Here is an 18,594-nt window from a genome sequence, read left to right as displayed (position 1 = left end):
CTCCGCTGCACGCCCCGCTCCAAGCGTCCACTCAAGCCTTACACTAACACGGGTCCCATCAGGTGACCCAGCCCGGACAGTGACTAATCGGTGACACTTGAGACAGCAAATTTATTCGTAGTGCTTTGCTGTGTTACAGTTTTGTAGGACTTTGAACCAAGCGTTAATAAAAGTTTTTGACGACCAGCAGTTGGTAGTGACCCTGCCTACTACGTCGCGGTCCCGGGTTCGAATCCCGGTAAGGGTATTTGTTTGTGTGATGAGCACAGATATTTGTTCGTGAGTCATGGATGTTTTCTATTTATATAAGTAGTTATATATTATATATATCGTTATCTAAGTACCCACAACACAAGCCTTCTTGAGCTTACCGTGGGCCTCAGTCAATCTGTGTAAGAATGTCCTATAATATTTATTTATTTATTAATAATAAATGATTACGTGAATTTCTTTCTGTTCCAACAGTTAAATATATCTTATATACTTTAAATACACCATTTTATACTGGAAATTCCGCTTATTAAAATAAATGCATGCCACTTTACGGCACACGGCCACTGTCGATACAAAAAATGGTCACGTTTTCTCGTGTGATGTCCTCTCCTTTGCACTCACGAGATGTTATTATTCAGCTGCCTTCAAGCGTTAGAAAAATATTAGGTCTGTAACTATAATAAAACACGTTTGTTACATAGCATCAGGGTAGCTAACCTCAAAGGTTTACATAAAAATTAGCAGCGCAACCCTGTTCTGGCTGAAATTCAAAATGGCCGCTCGCGAACGAAAAATAATTAATTAAAGCTACTCGTACAACGTTTCCGTGATTAAACTGGCTGGATATTCAACTAAGCTGACCTATTTTCCAAGAACGGTAGGCTGAGTCAAAGATTGGAATGTTTCATTACTTTTTCTACTCCCGTACTGTTATTCGTGAGTTACAAGGTCGTGCATAGAACTTTAAAACCCTACATAAAAGATGTCAGGACAAGTCTATCTAGTCTATACCCTGAAAACATTTAGTAGCAGTCGCACGATATAGCTGTTTTACAGTTCAGTAAATACATTGCTACCAACTTAACAAACCAATTCGCAGAGTCGAGACTCCTTCGTTTTCTGCTGCGTTCATTGGCGACGCGTCGAATCGCATTCAAATGTATAGAACTCGATTCAACTCGGCTCGATTCGTCTTAGTGGCCAGGCTTCAAAGAACCATACCATAGACAGTTTTATTTTCATGTTTGCACTCAAACTGCATATTCAAAATGGTAGGTGTCGCCACCCCTCTCCTAGCCGCCTACGGTACATTTACGAGTCCGTAAAGGAGAAGGATGGCAACTTATTTGTGTGTGTGTGGTCAATATATATACTGACCACCAAACAGAATGCATGGTATACATACCTGACATTTCTATAGATGATTCCTCATCCACGCTCACGCTGTCCCAACCTTCTCGGGGCCAGGTGAGCCTCTGATCTGCTTCGCTTGCTTTTATGTTACGGCGGCTGATTGTCACTCCGTGATCTGTGGGTTTTAAGTGCTCATGAATATGGTATTCTCCTAACAACCGTCCCTTAGAACATACATCATCGTCATACTACTCATACTAAGGATTGATCTTATTCAACCAGACAGGGTACACCAGATACATCTTCCTCGGACGCCTACACGCCCAAGTGGATAGTCGAGACGTACCGCCACACTACGGCACGTCTGTCTGGAGCTCGGCGGGTGTGAGGACGTGCTGAACTGTCAACACCCTCGTACCTATCATACCGACTCTTCTGGAGAACTCGTCTTCCAGGATTGATAACAGTGAGGGCCGTCGGCGTACCTCTCGACCCCCGGCGACCTCGTCTTTCCGGGCTGAGCCAGGTACGCCGCCGACGTGCCCCTCGACCCCCGGCGACCTCGACCCCCGGGCTGAGCCGAGCACGCCGTGGACTTGCACCTCACCCTCTGGCGATCTAGTCTTACCAGGATTGAGAACAGTGAGCCGTCGACGTACCTCTCGACCCCCGGCGACCTCGACCCCCGGGCTGAGCCAGGTACGCCGCCGACGTGCCCCTCGACCCCCGGCGACCTCGACCCCGGGCTGAGCCGAGCACGCCGCGGTCTCACCATGATTGAGCATGCATGCTTATTCTAAGTGTGTCTACCTGTCACTTACCGGCACCTTTAGCGTGCCTTGTCTGCTTGCGCCTCTGGAGAACTAGTCTTCCAGGATTGAGTACCATACTTACTATTTAGATAGACAACTCGGCACCTAGTGGCACCTTTAGTGCGCCTTGTCTGTTACTAAGATAATCGAGGTAATAGCCTTTAGTTAGATATGGAAACAATTGTAAGAGATACCATTACACCACTGTGAGCCACCAAGTATAAATAAATACTTAGCTTTAGTCTTCTCTGCAATATCTGGATAGCACGTGGATCACTTCACTGTGTGTTACACTTTTAAGTACTGGCGCGTTTCTCGCGCCTCGTGGAATGTCTACGTGGCACGTAGTTTGACAACTTTGAGATACTTACTATGGCTCCACCCAGAGGGCGCCGCCAGTGTTGCCGCAGGGGAATATTCTTGGGGCTCTATAGTTTCGCGTTGGTCGCGACACTCCCCACTACAGGCAGCAAAACTGCGACTAAGTTGCTGGTCCACTCCTTAATCTTCTCAAGAGCACGAAGCGCCGCTGCTCTCTTAGGTCTGGACTCGTCGTGATGTTCAGCCGACGCGATGTTCTCTAGGTGGTGCGTTTCAGGATCAGTGTTCTCGCAGAACGTCATGTCTTTGACTGCGAGTGGGTCTGGTTCGGGTATGGACTTAGGCTCAGGCTCGTGTAACTGACTAGATGCAGGCTCTAATAAGACTGAATCAGACGGTATTTCTTCTGACTCGTTTAATTCTGTTAATTGATAAGATTTCTGCTCAGAAGTCTTAAGAACGTCGTTAGTGGATTCTTTCATCACGTCGTCCCTTCTTGTTGGATGTGGGACGTCAGGAACCTGTACAGATTCTTCTACGCTTTCTTCATGTGACGTTTGTTTACACTGTTCCTCTCCATCTTCGATCTCTAACGGGTAGAGATGCGCGATAGATCTTGTATATATTGTATCTCCTACTTGGACCGTGGCTACTCTACATAAACCATCGGCGCCTTCCTTTAAAGATACTATTTTCCCAACTTTCCAATTGATCCTATTCTTCGTGTCGCCTTTTATTTGCACTATCTGACCTATTTTTGGCGTTAATTTTGAAGTCACTCTAGGCTCCTTAGGATGATGGGAGTATCTTTCTCTCAAATTTAGGAGATACCTGTTCTCAAACATCTCTTTGAATTCTCGTAGAATGATGAGCGCTTTCTTCCAACCTTTAATTAGATTGTCTTTGGTTACTGTCCCATGTGACGTAATAGGATCCATGCTCGACGTTTCCATTACGATACATTTTCCCATGGTAAGAAAGTCTGAGGGTTTTAATACGTGGTCAGGTTCTGAATCCACGTAGGTTAAAGGTCTTGTGTTAAGTACTGCTTCTATTTCCTTAACTGTTGTTGCCAGCTGGCTGTCATTCAATAAGTGTTTTTGTAAGGTTTTCTTCATACAATTCTTGGTTAAGCCAATCAACCTTTCGTAAAATCCTCCATGCCATGGGGCTAATTGCGGTATGAATTTCCATTTAATCTCCTTTTCTATGCAATATGGGTCTTGAAGAATTTCAGAAAGTAACTTGTAATGAGCTGCGTTGTCAGATGTAATTAAGGTAGGCACGCCTCTCGCTGATATCATCCTTTTTAAGGCCAGAAGACCTTCTTCCGCTGTTAGATCCTTTACCACTTCCAGGTGAATGGCTCTTACCGCTAAACATGTATAAAGGCTAATCCATCTTTTACAACTGCCATTCCCGTTGTTAACTAGAAGTGGTCCCAGGTAGTCTGTTCCAACGTACGTAAAAGGAGAGCTGTAATTGACTCTCTCTTTAGGAAGAGCAGGGGTTTCTGGTAGTCTATAAGGTCCTCCATCATGTTTCATACATTCAGGGCATCCCTTTAATATCCGTTGGACTTTACTTCTTCCTTGAGGAATCCAATACATTTCTCTTATTTTATCAAGCGTGTGGCTGACACCTACATGTTTGTTCTCTTGATGAGTTTTCATTATAATTTCCTTCGTGAAATCTGACTCTTTTGGTATGAGTATAGGGTATCGTTTGTCGAACGACCAGTTTGCGTTTTTCATACGACCTTTGCATCTCAATAGGTCATCAATGTCCTTGAATACTCCTAAGTTTCGACTTAGATTGGTTTCTTTTCCTTCTACCTCTAGAGGAAAATATTTAGCTTGAATTTCTTTTAATTTATGAAGCTTGTCGTCTGTTGACTGATTATTTCCTATCACTTCATTTGGTGTTATAATTTCCTCCGTTTTCATCGGGTTGACATTAACAACTGGATCTTCTTTATCGACCATCTCTATGTCTTCTTGGAACCCAAGACCCTCCCCTGTCAGAAGAGAACTGGTTGGCTCACTGCCGGATGTGGTTGGCCATTTCTGTGGATCTTCTGTTATAAACTGCGGACCATTCAGCCATTTCTCCTTATCTTCCTCTGCACGAAGGGGTCTTGTGCCTACATCTGCTGGGTTCAAGCTTGATGGTAGATATCTTATCTCCAGGTCTTTGTTTGTCTTGATTTCTTCTACTCGTCTGGCAACGAAGGGAGGAAGTAGTTTGTTAGACTTACACCATTCGATGACAATCTGACTATCGGTCCATAAGACTTGTCTTACTATTTTCTGTTGCAGAAACTTAAGGACGAACTTCATCAGTCTACAGCCTATCAGTACTCCCAGAAGTTCTAGACGGGGTATCTTGAGGTTATCTTGATCCTTGGTTGGTATCAGACGGGATTTACCCATGATAAAGCTTTTCTTCGAGCCACAGACTAGAAACACCGATGCTGCGTAGGCTTGTAGTGAAGCATCTGTGAAGCAGTGCAGTTGGTAATTCGCTTCCGTTGGTGTCTTCATGTAACATCTATCCACCGATACCTTTCCTATGACTTCTAGGTTCTGTCGGATGATGTTCCACTCTTCTGTTAGCTCGCTTGATAATGGTGAGTCCCAAGATACTCCGGCCTTCCAAAGTCCTTGCAGAAAAAGTTTAGCTGATAATGTATGAGGTGCCGCGTAACCGCACGGGTCATAAATTGATGCGATAGTCTTCAGTATTCCTCTTTTTGTGACTGCTTCCTCTTGGAGGTTGGGCTTCAGCTGGAGGGTGTCCTTTTTTATGTCCCACTCTAAGCCAAGTACTTTTATCTTGTTTTCTTTACATGTATCAGGGACCATCTTCATGAATTCTTCGGAGTTAGAACTCCAATCCCTGATTGACATTGAAATATCTTGAAAAGATCCTTTTAAACTTTTGTAAAGCTCTATTGCTTCAGCTGTAGTACTACAGCCTGAAACAAAGTTGTCTACGTATATGTCATTCGCTTTCTGCCTGACATGCTGATCTTCTGCATTATTTAAATGTTCTTTAATAGTCGCATTCAGTAGAAACGGTGAAGATATCACGCCGAATGGAACTCTGCAGAATCTTAGGTAAAGTAGGTTATCCTGAGATACTGGTTTAGAGGTATCTTTAAGCCATAAGAATCTGGTAACGTCACGATCCTTCTCGTGTAATGCCATCTGTAAAAACGCCTTTTCTATGTCGGACGTCAATCCTATGTGATGTGTCCTGAATTTGATGAGTAACCCTGTAAGGTCTTCAAGCATGAGTGGTCCTCTGTATAAGCACTCGTTCAGACTCTTGGTGTTCTTGTTACTCTTGGAACTAGCATCATACACGATTCGCATAGGTTTTCCTCGATGACGTACTCCATGGAAGGGTAGGTAGTGAATAGCGTTACCAGTTGACGTTCCTGATGTGGGTACGACTTCTATTATACCCTTAGCTAATTGTTGTTTAAATGTATCGTCGTATGACATTAAGGTTTCTTGGTCCATGCGCTTCAGTAAACTTGACAGACGCCCAAAGGCGATTCCAAAGTTATTAGGTAAGTCAGGCGGATAAGTTATCCATGGCCAGCTTACCGTGTATCTATTGTTAATTTTTACTGTAGTTTCATTAAAATTTTTAATAGCTTCTTCTTCTCTTGTTGCTTTAGGTGAATCACAAATTCCTATACATTCCAATTCCCAAAGGTTTTTAATGTCTCCATCACAAAGAGGTGAATCTGGTTGATGAAGCTTCGTTTCAATACAAGTTTGAGCATAAGTCACTACATATGATTCCTCTTCAAGCTGTGGTTCCGTCTTGCCACTGACTATCCATCCAAGGGCAGAATCCACTAGAAACAAGTTACTATCTAGTTGTATCTTAGTTTCATAAATAATGTTAAAGTAGTAGTCGTTTCCGATTAGAATCTGCACCTGTCCGCTTACAGAACCATCATCCGCCAGTACATAAGACTCGGGTACGCCCCGTAACTTGACATTTGGGATGAATCCTCTTGAAATGCGTTGGACACAGTTAGCTTGTATAACTATCTTCTTATTTGTTCTAGTTACTAACTGTAGAATCACTATAGGACTATGTATTTCCTTAGGAGGATCTTCACCGAAGGTGAAAATTGTCAAGAGACTTTCTTCTTCGACTGGAAGCTTCAACTCCTTGGCCGCTTGAAATGTGACATAAGAACGTTGAGACCCTGGGTCTAAAATTAAACGGTATTTACACAATACATTATTCTTATCACCTAAGGGGTTAGCATAAACAACAGCTGTCTGTAGAGTGGTGATTCCTCTTTCTGAAATAGTCAAGACTGTTTCTTTGTTTTGGGATCCTTTGGAAAATTTGAAGGGCATAAGGCCATGTTGTGCCTTTCCTTTCCTGGGCAAAGTCTACAAGTCCAGTTTTCCTTACAGTCCTTTACAAGATGATTCTTCCTAAAGCATATAAAGCATCTTCCGGTCAACCGCTTCTTTCTTTCCTCTAAAGTAGAAGCGTCCTGGCACGTATAATTGCGGTGTTTGCCGTTGCAGAATATACAACCTAAGATTTTCCCTTTTTCCTTTGGGTTAACAGTTGCAGATCTGTTAGCAGATGTTGCAACATTAGATACGCTCGGTTTGCTTCCTTTTTTGGGTTCATTGGCCCTTTGAAATTTTCCTTTTCTATTTAGTCCTTTTCTATTAGTACTTCCTTGATAATGTTGAGTATTTGAGGTATTATTTCCCTGTTGGAAATGATGCATTCTCTTCGCACGCTTTGCGTTCACATGCAGGGTACCGACAGTGCTGTCATCTACCTCATGTGATCGTTTCCTTCCAGCAATTCTCTCTGCATCTTCCTTTGCAGTGATAATTTTATTCAATTGTTCCCGGAGTTCTTGTGTGGACTCATTCTGAATTTTCAACTTTATTTCGTATATTAAATCCGAAGGAAATTTCTCCAAAATCATGAAACGAAGATGGTTGTGGTTGGTGTTTTCGCCAAGAGACTCTAGGATTTTAAGATTGCGCTCCACCTCGTTGAAAGTTCTTCTACAATCTTCTGCGCTGCTTTTTGCCGCTTCGATTTTGTATAATGTAGCATAGTGGGCATCAATCAGATGAGCTTTCTTGCCAAAACGTTCCTTTAGTAGAGTGACCGCTATCTTATAGTTTCCGTTAGTGGTAGGCAGGCCATCAATAGCTTTCTTAGCATCACCCGTCACTGAAGTTTTAAGATAAGACAGCTTGTCTACATCAGGTAAGTTTCTTGAGTCGATATTGCTGCTAAAACTATCCCAAAATTCGCACCAGGAAAGCACATCCCCGTTATAAACCTGTAGTTGGAGTTTCGGTAGTCGACAAGAGGAATTCACTTCAGGCGGCTTTTCCTGGGTCTCACGGGATACGGTGACTTGGTCGATCTTCGCCTTGAGTTCTGCTAAAGTCTCTTCTGCTAAAAGCTGCTGGCCACTAATCAAGAAAATTTCATCTGATGCAGGAGTTGTAGCTAAACGAAAGTATTCTGATAAATTAGCGTTGAGCCTATTCACTGCAGCTTGCAGTCTGTTATAGACGACCTGAGCCTGTCCTATGTTTTCTGACCGAACCGTACTGGGTATTGTTTCCAATTCAGCACCAATTTTTTCACTGGTGATTCGAAGTCTGATTAAGAGAATCTCGTCCATCTTGTCCTGGAAGGTACAGAAATATATACTATAAACTAGTATCTTTTATTAAAACTCTTATTGGGAAAAGTCTATTTAATTATCCTTCACAAGGATAGGTTTCTGACATTTTCTTTAATTATTTTAGAATGCTACTAGAAATGAGGAATTGTTTATTTTTTATTAATCTATTCTTATTATGGAAAACAACACTCAATAGTTAAAAGTAACAAAAGATTAAAATTTAATTTAATTTATGAGGACTCTTATTTGAAACTTTAATACTTTCACTTTAAAATTAATTTAATTAATGAGTTCTTTTATTTCCAAATTTAAATTATTTCACTTTAAATTGAATATCACTAAAGAAAATTGGAATATCTGTAAACATAACATACACACAGACATGTTATTGAACTCAAATTTATGTTAAGACTTATCACTTCTTATCAGTGCTTGTCAGTAACGTTGACGTTTACACGCAGGTAACTATAATATAACTTTGCACTGTCACTTTCACTCATTCAGCTTACTCATTTGTTTTATTTTTGTATTTAATTTGTATGACGTATTTTAACGAACACTATTGACACAAATTCACTTCTTATACTAAACCTGTAAAGAAGATGTTAATTCACATATACACACAATCAACATAAAAAAAACTTTCTCAAAGTTCTTTAAGGAATAAGTAAACAACATTGTGAGTTCAGGAAAAATATGCGAGATATGCATAACATAATATCTCACGATGTTAAAAGCTTCTCTAAACTTTTAAAGAATACTAGAATTCGCCATTTTGACTCCGCTGCAAATACATTTCTTCATCCAAGTTAATCTTCGCCAATAACAAGTACAATGTCAAAATATTCAAGATATCTCTAATAAAACGTAATACGGATGTTAAAACTTGAATATTGACTGTAATATTATTTCTACTTTAGAACTTTAAACACGCCATGTTTCTTTGCCAAAACCACGAAGGTCGTTTTCGCTAACTTTACGGCAAATTAGCTGACGATTGGTTTTTCTTTGAACAAACTTCATGTGATGACGAAGTAGTTATTTAAAAACTTACCGAGGAATTTCTTTTCTCTTTTCTCGTCTAATCCGGTGGTATGTGTCGAGTCCGTGATGGTTCACGGAGGCCGGTTCGTGTTTTTGTCTTCCTATGACGTAAAATACACATATTTTCAATAATCGTACTCATTCACCAATTTAATTCTTCTATAAAGCACTTGAAATTGTACAAAACAACTGCATCTTACCTATAAACTGGATGCAAACTTCTTGGGAACCAGCGCTGTTGCAGCTTCTCCGTAAACAAAGTTTCAAAGTAAAGCGTATTCTCTACGGGAATTAGTGTTGCCAGCCTTAGTCAGAACTCCCTGATTTCTGACATATTTAACGAATAAACTAACCGTAACTTGTTTCTTCTTCGGTCCTTTTAGATGCATCGTTATTACTTTTATACAAATACTTAATACTAAAATCTTAATTCTAATTAAGTTTAACACACATGTATCAAGTAAAATTCAAAGCGGAAAATTCCTCTGCCCCTTCTTATTTTACGCTTGTCTTATAAGACTTATAAGATATACCTGCAGTATACCATAGGCTAGTGCTTCTCTTCTTATCCCTGAAAAGATCTTCTAGCTTATATACTAATCAATCCAATATAATTACGAACACAAAGACAAAATTCTTACCGACTTATATCTATACACAGTTCAGTATGACCGTTTGACTTAATTACACATTCATCTTATAAGAAAATTCTCATTACTGCCTTCCAAGTCGAATCCGTTTGTAAAATAATTTCTTCTCTTCACTGAAGTTATCCGGTTAATCCTTTCGAGTCGTAATTTTCTCCCGACATTTCGGGTAATCTTCTTACTGTAACTGTAGCAACACTACTTCGTGCTATGGCCGCCGCGATGGCGCGATGGCCGCCATGTTTCGCTTTTGGCCAATCAGAGACGTATTCGTGACGTATCCCGGAAGCAACTGAAGCAACTTTGTTCAATAACATGACCTTTTATTTTTGAATAATGAATTTTTAATTTCATAAATTCGGACGAATACTGAAATCTTCATACTTTTATTTTTTAAACATTATTTATAACAATTGAGCCTTTTTTCTTATACGGGGAATAAAATGTATCTTATAAGTAAGTAAACCATCCTTTAGCCGAGAGAGTACGCCATGATGTATTTTCTCATATCCTGCCGTATTACACAGTCAATGAAATTACTTTATTCTTAAAAGTCTTCACTTATTGAGCTCTTGAAGTAACTTTCATAACTAAATGAGCCAAAATTGATGTTGAACCAGACCCTGTAATTATATGATTCCGCACGTGTACTTAAAGTACAAATCTTGCAATTTTTGTTACTATTGACACACACATGTTATTTTTCTTAGAATAATACGTTTAATGTTAGGATAGTATACCTTGCATTCATTTTAGGTTATGCCTTGATTCTATATCTGTTCAATCCCAGCACTAACCACCATTGTCGCCACCCCTCTCCTAGCCGCCTACGGTACATTTACGAGTCCGTAAAGGAGAAGGATGGCAACTTATTTGTGTGTGTGTGGTCAATATATATACTGACCACCAAACAGAATGCATGGTATACATACCTGACATTTCTATAGATGATTCCTCATCCACGCTCACGCTGTCCCAACCTTCTCGGGGCCAGGTGAGCCTCTGATCTGCTTCGCTTGCTTTTATGTTACGGCGGCTGATTGTCACTCCGTGATCTGTGGGTTTTAAGTGCTCATGAATATGGTATTCTCCTAACAACCGTCCCTTAGAACATACATCATCGTCATACTACTCATACTAAGGATTGATCTTATTCAACCAGACAGGGTACACCAGATACATCTTCCTCGGACGCCTACACGCCCAAGTGGATAGTCGAGACGTACCGCCACACTACGGCACGTCTGTCTGGAGCTCGGCGGGTGTGAGGACGTGCTGAACTGTCAACACCCTCGTACCTATCATACCGACTCTTCTGGAGAACTCGTCTTCCAGGATTGATAACAGTGAGGGCCGTCGGCGTACCTCTCGACCCCCGGCGACCTCGTCTTTCCGGGCTGAGCCAGGTACGCCGCCGACGTGCCCCTCGACCCCCGGCGACCTCGACCCCCGGGCTGAGCCGAGCACGCCGTGGACTTGCACCTCACCCTCTGGCGATCTAGTCTTACCAGGATTGAGAACAGTGAGCCGTCGACGTACCTCTCGACCCCCGGCGACCTCGACCCCCGGGCTGAGCCAGGTACGCCGCCGACGTGCCCCTCGACCCCCGGCGACCTCGACCCCCGGGCTGAGCCGAGCACGCCGCGGTCTCACCATGATTGAGCATGCATGCTTATTCTAAGTGTGTCTACCTGTCACTTACCGGCACCTTTAGCGTGCCTTGTCTGCTTGCGCCTCTGGAGAACTAGTCTTCCAGGATTGAGTACCATACTTACTATTTAGATAGACAACTCGGCACCTAGTGGCACCTTTAGTGCGCCTTGTCTGTTACTAAGATAATCGAGGTAATAGCCTTTAGTTAGATATGGAAACAATTGTAAGAGATACCATTACACCACTGTGAGCCACCAAGTATAAATAAATACTTAGCTTTAGTCTTCTCTGCAATATCTGGATAGCACGTGGATCACTTCACTGTGTGTTACACTTTTAAGTACTGGCGCGTTTCTCGCGCCTCGTGGAATGTCTACGTGGCACGTAGTTTGACAACTTTGAGATACTTACTATGGCTCCACCCAGAGGGCGCCGCCAGTGTTGCCGCAGGGGAATATTCTTGGGGCTCTATAGTTTCGCGTTGGTCGCGACAGTAGGCGGTCCACCTAGATAACTAAGATGACTGAAAGTAGGTATTTGTTGAATTTATAATTTTCTTTCAAAATAAGTGCTTGGTCGTAGAAAAAGTATTGTATGCAACGGTGTTTAACTGAGTCAAAAAATGCTCGTGGCGTCTTTATTAACAATTTTCGGCTTCGCCTCAAATTGTTACCCACGCCACTCACCTTTTTTGACCTCTTTTAACCACCAGTTGCATAAAATACTATAATACCAGGGTAAAGCAAATGTTTTGCACGAAAAATTGCAAAAATTACATAATATAGCAGGCACTTAAGATAACCACGTTACAATATTTAAATTTTGAATAAACCCCCGACATAATGGACCGATTTTCATCAAACATGTCTAAGAACACTCCCGACTAATTCAGCTTTTAAACAAAAAAAAACCGGCCAAGAGCGTGTCGGGCCACGCTCAGTGTAGGGTTCCGTAGTTTTTCGTATTTTTCTCAAAAACTACTAAACCCATCAAGTTCAAAACAATTTTCCTAGAAAGTCTTTATAAAGTTCTACTTTTGTGATTTTTTTCATATTTTTTAAACATATGGTTCAAAAGTTAGAGGGGGGGGACGCACTTTTTTTTTCTTTAGGAGCGATTATTTCCGAAAATATCAATATTATCAAAAAACGATTTTAGTAAACCCTTATTCATTTTTAAATACCTATCCAACAATATATCACACGTTGGGGTTGGAATTAAAAAAAATATCAGCCCCCACTTTACATGTAGGGGGGGTACCCTAATAAAACATTTTTTTCCATTTTTTATTTTTGCACTTTGTTGGCGTGATTGATATACATATTGGTACCAAATTTCAGCTTTCTAGTGCTAACGGTTACTGAGATTATCCGCGGACGGACAGACAGACATGGCGAAACTATAAGGGTTCCTAGTTGACTACGGAACCCTAAAAACTGCTAATTATGCCACAGATAGACAGATACATCAAACTTATTTCACCCCTTCGTTTTTCCTTCGGGGGTTCAAAACTATTGAAAATGGAGTACTAAACTCAGTAATACCATAGAGGAATATGTAAGGGAAGAGTTGTAACTCCATTACATCAGTAAATGCGGGTTATTTGTATAGGCATAGTTAAGTAACATCTAGCGACAATCACGCGTCAAATAGCGCGAATTATCAGTGCCACTACTCGATACTAAGTGGCAACTGTATCTCGTCTGCCAAAAAAATAATATAAGAACAGTTTACAACTTATATTACAAGCAGAAGAAATTGAAAACAGAATACTGATTTTAATACTATTGTAATATTAGCTCAAAATTGTGAAGCATTAAGTTTGGGTTCCGCTTTTCGTTCGTCGCGACATCTATTGACAAGTAGCAGTACTGATAATTTACGCTAATTGACGCGTGTTTGTCGCTAGATGTCACAACTATGCCTATACAAATAACCCGCATTTAATGATGTACGGAGTTACAATTCTTCCCTAACTTACGCCTCTATAGTAATACGATAAAATTCCTTAGTAATTCCATAAATACAAGTAATTAATTGGCATTTCAGTTATTCAAGAGACTCTAGGGACGTTTCAGAAATTTAGGAGGAATGAGGGTGAAATATATGAAGGGGAATGGAAAGTAGGTACCTATCAGCAATACCCATCTGACCATAGATTGATGGTATTCAGAAAGGGTTGAATAAGGGCTTTACAGACATTGCAACAAATGGCAAGCGATTTTAGATAATTGCTGGGTGTGGATGGGCAACGAATTTAATCAATCGACATGGCGAAGTAAGCGATACTTGGGAAATAAACGGTTTTAACATGTTCAGTCTTGATTCTATTGCAATAGATGCTTTTGCATGCGATGCGGATGGATGAAAGTCATAGAGACAGTGGAATGGAATGGAATGCCCTGCCTGAGTCTATGTTTCCACATGAGTACAATCCATGTCTCTTCAAAGCAAGAGTTAATAGGTATCTCATAGGTAAGCGTGCTCCACCTTAGACTGCATTATCACTTACCATCAGGTGTGATCGTGGTCAAACGTCTACCTATTCAAACTAAAAAAAAAAAAAAAAAAAAAGTATTACGGATAAATATGGAAGGAGGAAACGGGAGAGGTAAGCCGAATAATAGGTGGATGCTGGACTGCGTGAGAGATGATATAAAACGAATGCAAGTGATTTCCGAATCATCGGATAGGTACCTAGCAAATTTCTATCCAGGGAGCCGATTTTTGAGTCACGCGTTCGAATTCAGAAAATTGTCACTGAAAACAATAAGCAAGTCACCATTTTCAACCGGTATCTTAGTGACAAAATCCCGTATGCAAGATTCAAAAATCGCCCCCCAGAATCTGCTCTCTTATTCTTAAACAAACTTTAAGTAAAACGAAACCTATTCTAAAGAGGCCCAGGGTCTAAGAACAAATTAAATTATTTTCATAGAGAATATTTTAACTTGTATTTTTTAAGTAGTAACACAGAAAAAGTGACCAAGGCCTCCAGTCACACCTCGGACACTGGCGATCAAATATATGAAAGAGGCGCGTTCCTAGCACACATTCTAAACTCGTATAGGTGAACGCGTGCCATGCTTGTATGAGTGAGATATGACAGGTCGACTGTTCGCGTTTTTGACAGGGGGTAACTGTGAGGTAACCGAGAGGGGGTGGGTGGCATTTTCAGCGGGGAGCGGGAGTGGCCATACTGTACGATAGTACTCTTTATTATACTGTGCTCCAGTGTACCGAGCTGGAATCGAACCAGCGTACTCCGCTAACCGGGCGAATGCCTGAAAACCACTCAGCCATCGGTGCACGAAAGCAAGGGTCGAAATTTCCAAGTATATGACATTCCCGAGGGCTCGCGCTATCTAGGGCTCGAGGGGAGGCCTTGGTCACTTTTTCTTTGTATATGACATTTATTTAATGTTTAGGCCCAGGGTCCTTAGCCAAATGCACAAACGCTTACGATAATATCGTTACCGTTGCTGGTGCCGTAGCCGAAAGGCAAACGAAAACGAAACGCTGCGAAAGGTAGTCTGTCTCTGTCGTGCCAATACGCAAGAGCGATAGAGCTATAGATATCTGCGAGCGTTTCGTTTCATGAGCGTTTGTGCCATTCGGATACGTACCCTGGCTATCTCTGTCCCTCTTCCGTAGTGGAGCGACGTTTAGCGTCAACGACTGTCGTTTCGCCGGCTGGATTACAAAAACCGGCTAAGTGCGTACTAGCGTTGTAAGGGTTCCGTACATTACAAGAAGGACTTAAACGCCTCATTTTTAGTAGGAACATAAGTCATTTTTGCGAATAATCGATATTTTGAACAAAAACGAAACAGAAATGAGTTTATAACTCAAACAATTTCAAGAGATTTGGTAACTCCTTGCAGCGGCAGTGAGTGAAATTCGTAACTTGAGTGAAAAAATATTTTTGAAATACTTATAAATACCTCTTTCATTTGATATGTAACACAATATAGTTGTAGCCATTAGCCATTACAAAAGGTGGTCAGATGAAATTAAAAAAGTAGCAGGACAACACTGGATAGAAACAGCAAAAATACGGGACAAATGGAAACAATTGGAGGAGGCCTATACTCGAGAGAGGTCCTTAATATCTGGAACGTAACTGAAATTTTAAATCTTATTTATTTATTTTTATATTGTATAATACATTTCATACTAATAATATAATGATGATAATATGATGATGATATTGATGACATAATGTACTAAATTGAAATTAAAATTCATTTATAAATAATTTATTAAGAAATTGAACAACTGAAATGTTATAATAATGCATGCATTATCCACAAACTTTGTATCTATTTTTATATTGATATTAAGGAATAAATGGCTTTTTTATTTTTATTTATAGTTGTAGAAACTTTGATTTTTAATTTGCACTTTTACCCCCCAAAAGTGGCCCCTATAATTACATTTTCTTAATTAAAATTACATGTCCGTCTTTGGGTCACAGCCGGCGTATCATGCTGCCAATTTTATCACTTATCCACGTGGATAAGACATCTGTCACTCTCACACTGACATACTTGCTAAAGCGTGACGGATGCTTTATCCACGTGGATAAGTGATAAAATTGGCATCATGATACGCCGGCAGGTTTACATATGCGTGCCAAATTTCAAGTTAATCGGTTCAGTAGTTTCGGAGAAAATTGGCTGTGACGACGGACAGACAGACGCACGAGTGATCCTATAAGGGTTCCGTTTTTCCTTTTTGAGGTACGGAACCCTAAAAACATTAGAAACGAAATCTCTCTTAAACTTACATAACCTTAAAAGGCATAAGTCCCATTCAGGATGACAGTTTCCACTAGATTTAACTGCGTCGGCGACTTAACGTCTTCCATCGCTCGGAAGTGGGTCACGGGTAATGGAGACAATTTGCAATGTACGCTTACGAAGTATTTTTTTAACCCCCGACGCAAAAACGACGGGTGTTATAAGTTTGACGTGTCTGTCTGTCTGTTTGTCTGTGTGTGTGTGTCTGTCAATGGCATCGTAGCTCTCGAACGGATGAACCGATAAAAATTTAGTTTCTTTTGTCTGAAAGCTGAGTTAGTCGGGAGTGTTCTTAGCTATGTTTCATGAAAATCGGTCTACAATGTCGCGGTCGGGGGTTTTTTCAAAATTTTAATTTTGTGGTTATTTTTTATTTTTTACTTTATTAGGTAGGTTAGGTTATTTACTACCTTTTGCATGGATTCCTTTCTTTAATTGATTGTTACTTTGTGATTGGGAATGCATGTGCAGTTGTAGTTGAGATCTATCTAATCTGAATCTCATCTTATCATTGTGTAACAACCTAACCAAAAAATTTTTGAAAAATCTCCCGACCTAGTGGACCGATTCCATCAAATTAAGAACACTTCCGACTAATTCAGCTTTCAAACAAAAACAAAGTAATTCTAAATCCGTTCATCCGTTCGGAAGCTACGATGTCAAATACTGATAGTCCACTATAATATGTTTATCATAGAAATATGATCATAGGTCTGTATTCTGTATGCTTCCCTTCTTCTCCAACGCGAAGAAAAAGGACGGCATGTTGCCTATGATCATATTTCTATGATAAACATATTATGATAGTGGACTATCGACACACCTCGGACACTGGCGATAAAATATATGAAAGAGGCGCGTTCCTATCACACAGTCTAAGCTCGTGTAGGTGAACGCGTACCAAGCTTGTATGAGTGACATATGACAGGTCAACTGTTCGCGTTTCTGACAGGCGGTAACTGTGAGGTAACCGAGAGGGGGTGGGCGGCACTTTCAGCGGGGAGCGGGAGTAGCCATACTGTACTATAGTACTCTTTATTATACTGTGCTATCGGCCAAAGACAGACACACACACATAGACAGAGAGACATATACGTCAAACTTATAACACCCCGTCGTTTTTTTTGCGTCGGGGCTTAAAAATTTAGTATGACAGCCAGTCGACAGCGATGACCTCTGTAAACTATTATAAAATCATGTAATCTGAGCGAAGAGCGGCGTCACGACGCAACAGCCCCCTAGGGAAATAAGTCGCAGGATTATTTCGTAAAAACTACATGTATGTAGTGAGTCAGCGACTATTTTTACATCTCCCGATCTACCCTCCCTCTCTACCCTACCTCTCTCGATCTACCCTCATTTGAGTGCACTTGTGTTTTAATAACGATCCCATAGAATATTGCTTTAAAATACGTTAATGTTGTTATTGCGCAGTATAATTAGGAGTTTTGTGCTTAGTATAATACAAAAACAAAGTGGAAGTGTTATCTCGCAAATATTTTTGTCCTATAATATCTGACTGACTATTTTACCAAACATAACCTCAAAGCGAAATTGTCAACCAGTGTTCAAAGTGCCAATTTGTCTTAAATGCGATAAGGAAATACCAAGAGTGGATGAAAAAAACCCAAATCAAATCAAATCAAATCTCGACTGGAGGGCAATTGTAACTAATCCCTTTTTAGGGTTCCGTAGTCAACTAGGAACCCTTATAGTTTCGCCATGTCTGTCTGTCCGTCCGTCCGTCCGTCCGTCCGTCCGTCCGTCCGTCCGTCCGTCCGTCCGTCCGCGGATAATCTCAGTAACCGTAAGCACTAGAAAGCTGAAATTTGGTACCAATATGTATATCAATCACGCCAACAAAGTGCAAAAATAAAAAATGGAAAAAAATGTTTTATTAGGGTACCCCCCCCCCCCCTACATGTAAAGTGGGGGCGGATATTTTTTTTCATTCCAACCCCAACGTGTGATATATTGTTCGATAGGTATTAAAAAATGAATAAGGGTTTACTAAGATCGTTTTTTGATAATATTAATATTTTCGGAAATAATCGCTTCTAAAGGAAAAAAAAGTGCGTCCCCCCCCTCTAACTTTTGAACCCTATGTTCAAAAAATATGTAAAAAATCACAATAGTAGATCTTTATAAAAACTTTCAAGGAAAATTGATTTGAACTTGATAGGTTCAGTAGTTTTTGAGAAAAATACGGAAAACTACGGAACCCTACACTGAGCGTGGCCCGACACGCTCTTGGCCGGTTTTTT

At 40.7% G+C, this 18,594-nt stretch overlaps 2 protein-coding genes across 5 annotated transcripts in view; one reads left to right on the top strand and one right to left on the bottom strand.

The window, feature by feature from the left end:
• LOC125233544 overlaps positions 1-18,594 on the top strand; it is a 144,773-nt gene that overhangs the window by 97,963 nt on the left and 28,216 nt on the right. The window lies entirely within an intron of this gene.
• On the bottom strand, positions 1,276-12,015 carry LOC125233541. 4 transcript variants are annotated; one of them, XM_048139596.1, is made up of 6 exons: positions 9,429-12,015; positions 9,239-9,329; positions 7,563-8,187; positions 6,543-6,546; positions 2,531-6,084; positions 1,276-1,522 (listed from the first exon to the last, which is right to left on the bottom strand). In XM_048139596.1, the coding sequence occupies exons 3-5, from the start codon at positions 7,605-7,607 to the stop codon at positions 2,588-2,590; spliced, it is 3,546 nt and encodes a 1,181-aa protein (XP_047995553.1). In that variant the 5' UTR covers positions 7,608-8,187; positions 9,239-9,329; positions 9,429-12,015; the 3' UTR covers positions 1,276-1,522; positions 2,531-2,587. The 4 variants fall into 4 exon arrangements, with proteins under 4 accessions (XP_047995553.1, XP_047995552.1, XP_047995554.1 ...); XM_048139595.1 differs by lacking the exons at positions 9,239-9,329; positions 9,429-12,015 and having other exon boundaries at positions 7,563-9,101; XM_048139597.1 differs by lacking the exons at positions 9,239-9,329; positions 9,429-12,015 and having other exon boundaries at positions 1,276-6,084; positions 7,563-9,103.

This window comes from Leguminivora glycinivorella, chromosome 14, assembly GCF_023078275.1.
Source record: "Leguminivora glycinivorella isolate SPB_JAAS2020 chromosome 14, LegGlyc_1.1, whole genome shotgun sequence".
NCBI classification, from domain to species: Eukaryota; Metazoa; Arthropoda; class Insecta; order Lepidoptera; family Tortricidae; genus Leguminivora; species Leguminivora glycinivorella.
Note: the sequence above shows the minus strand (reverse complement) of the source record. Positions and strands in the feature narration are given on the sequence as shown.

Coding starts and splice junctions, on each gene's coding strand:
- LOC125233541 (XM_048139596.1), bottom strand. CDS start 7,607: ATGCCCACTATGCTACATTATACAAAATCGAAGCGGCAAAAAGCA.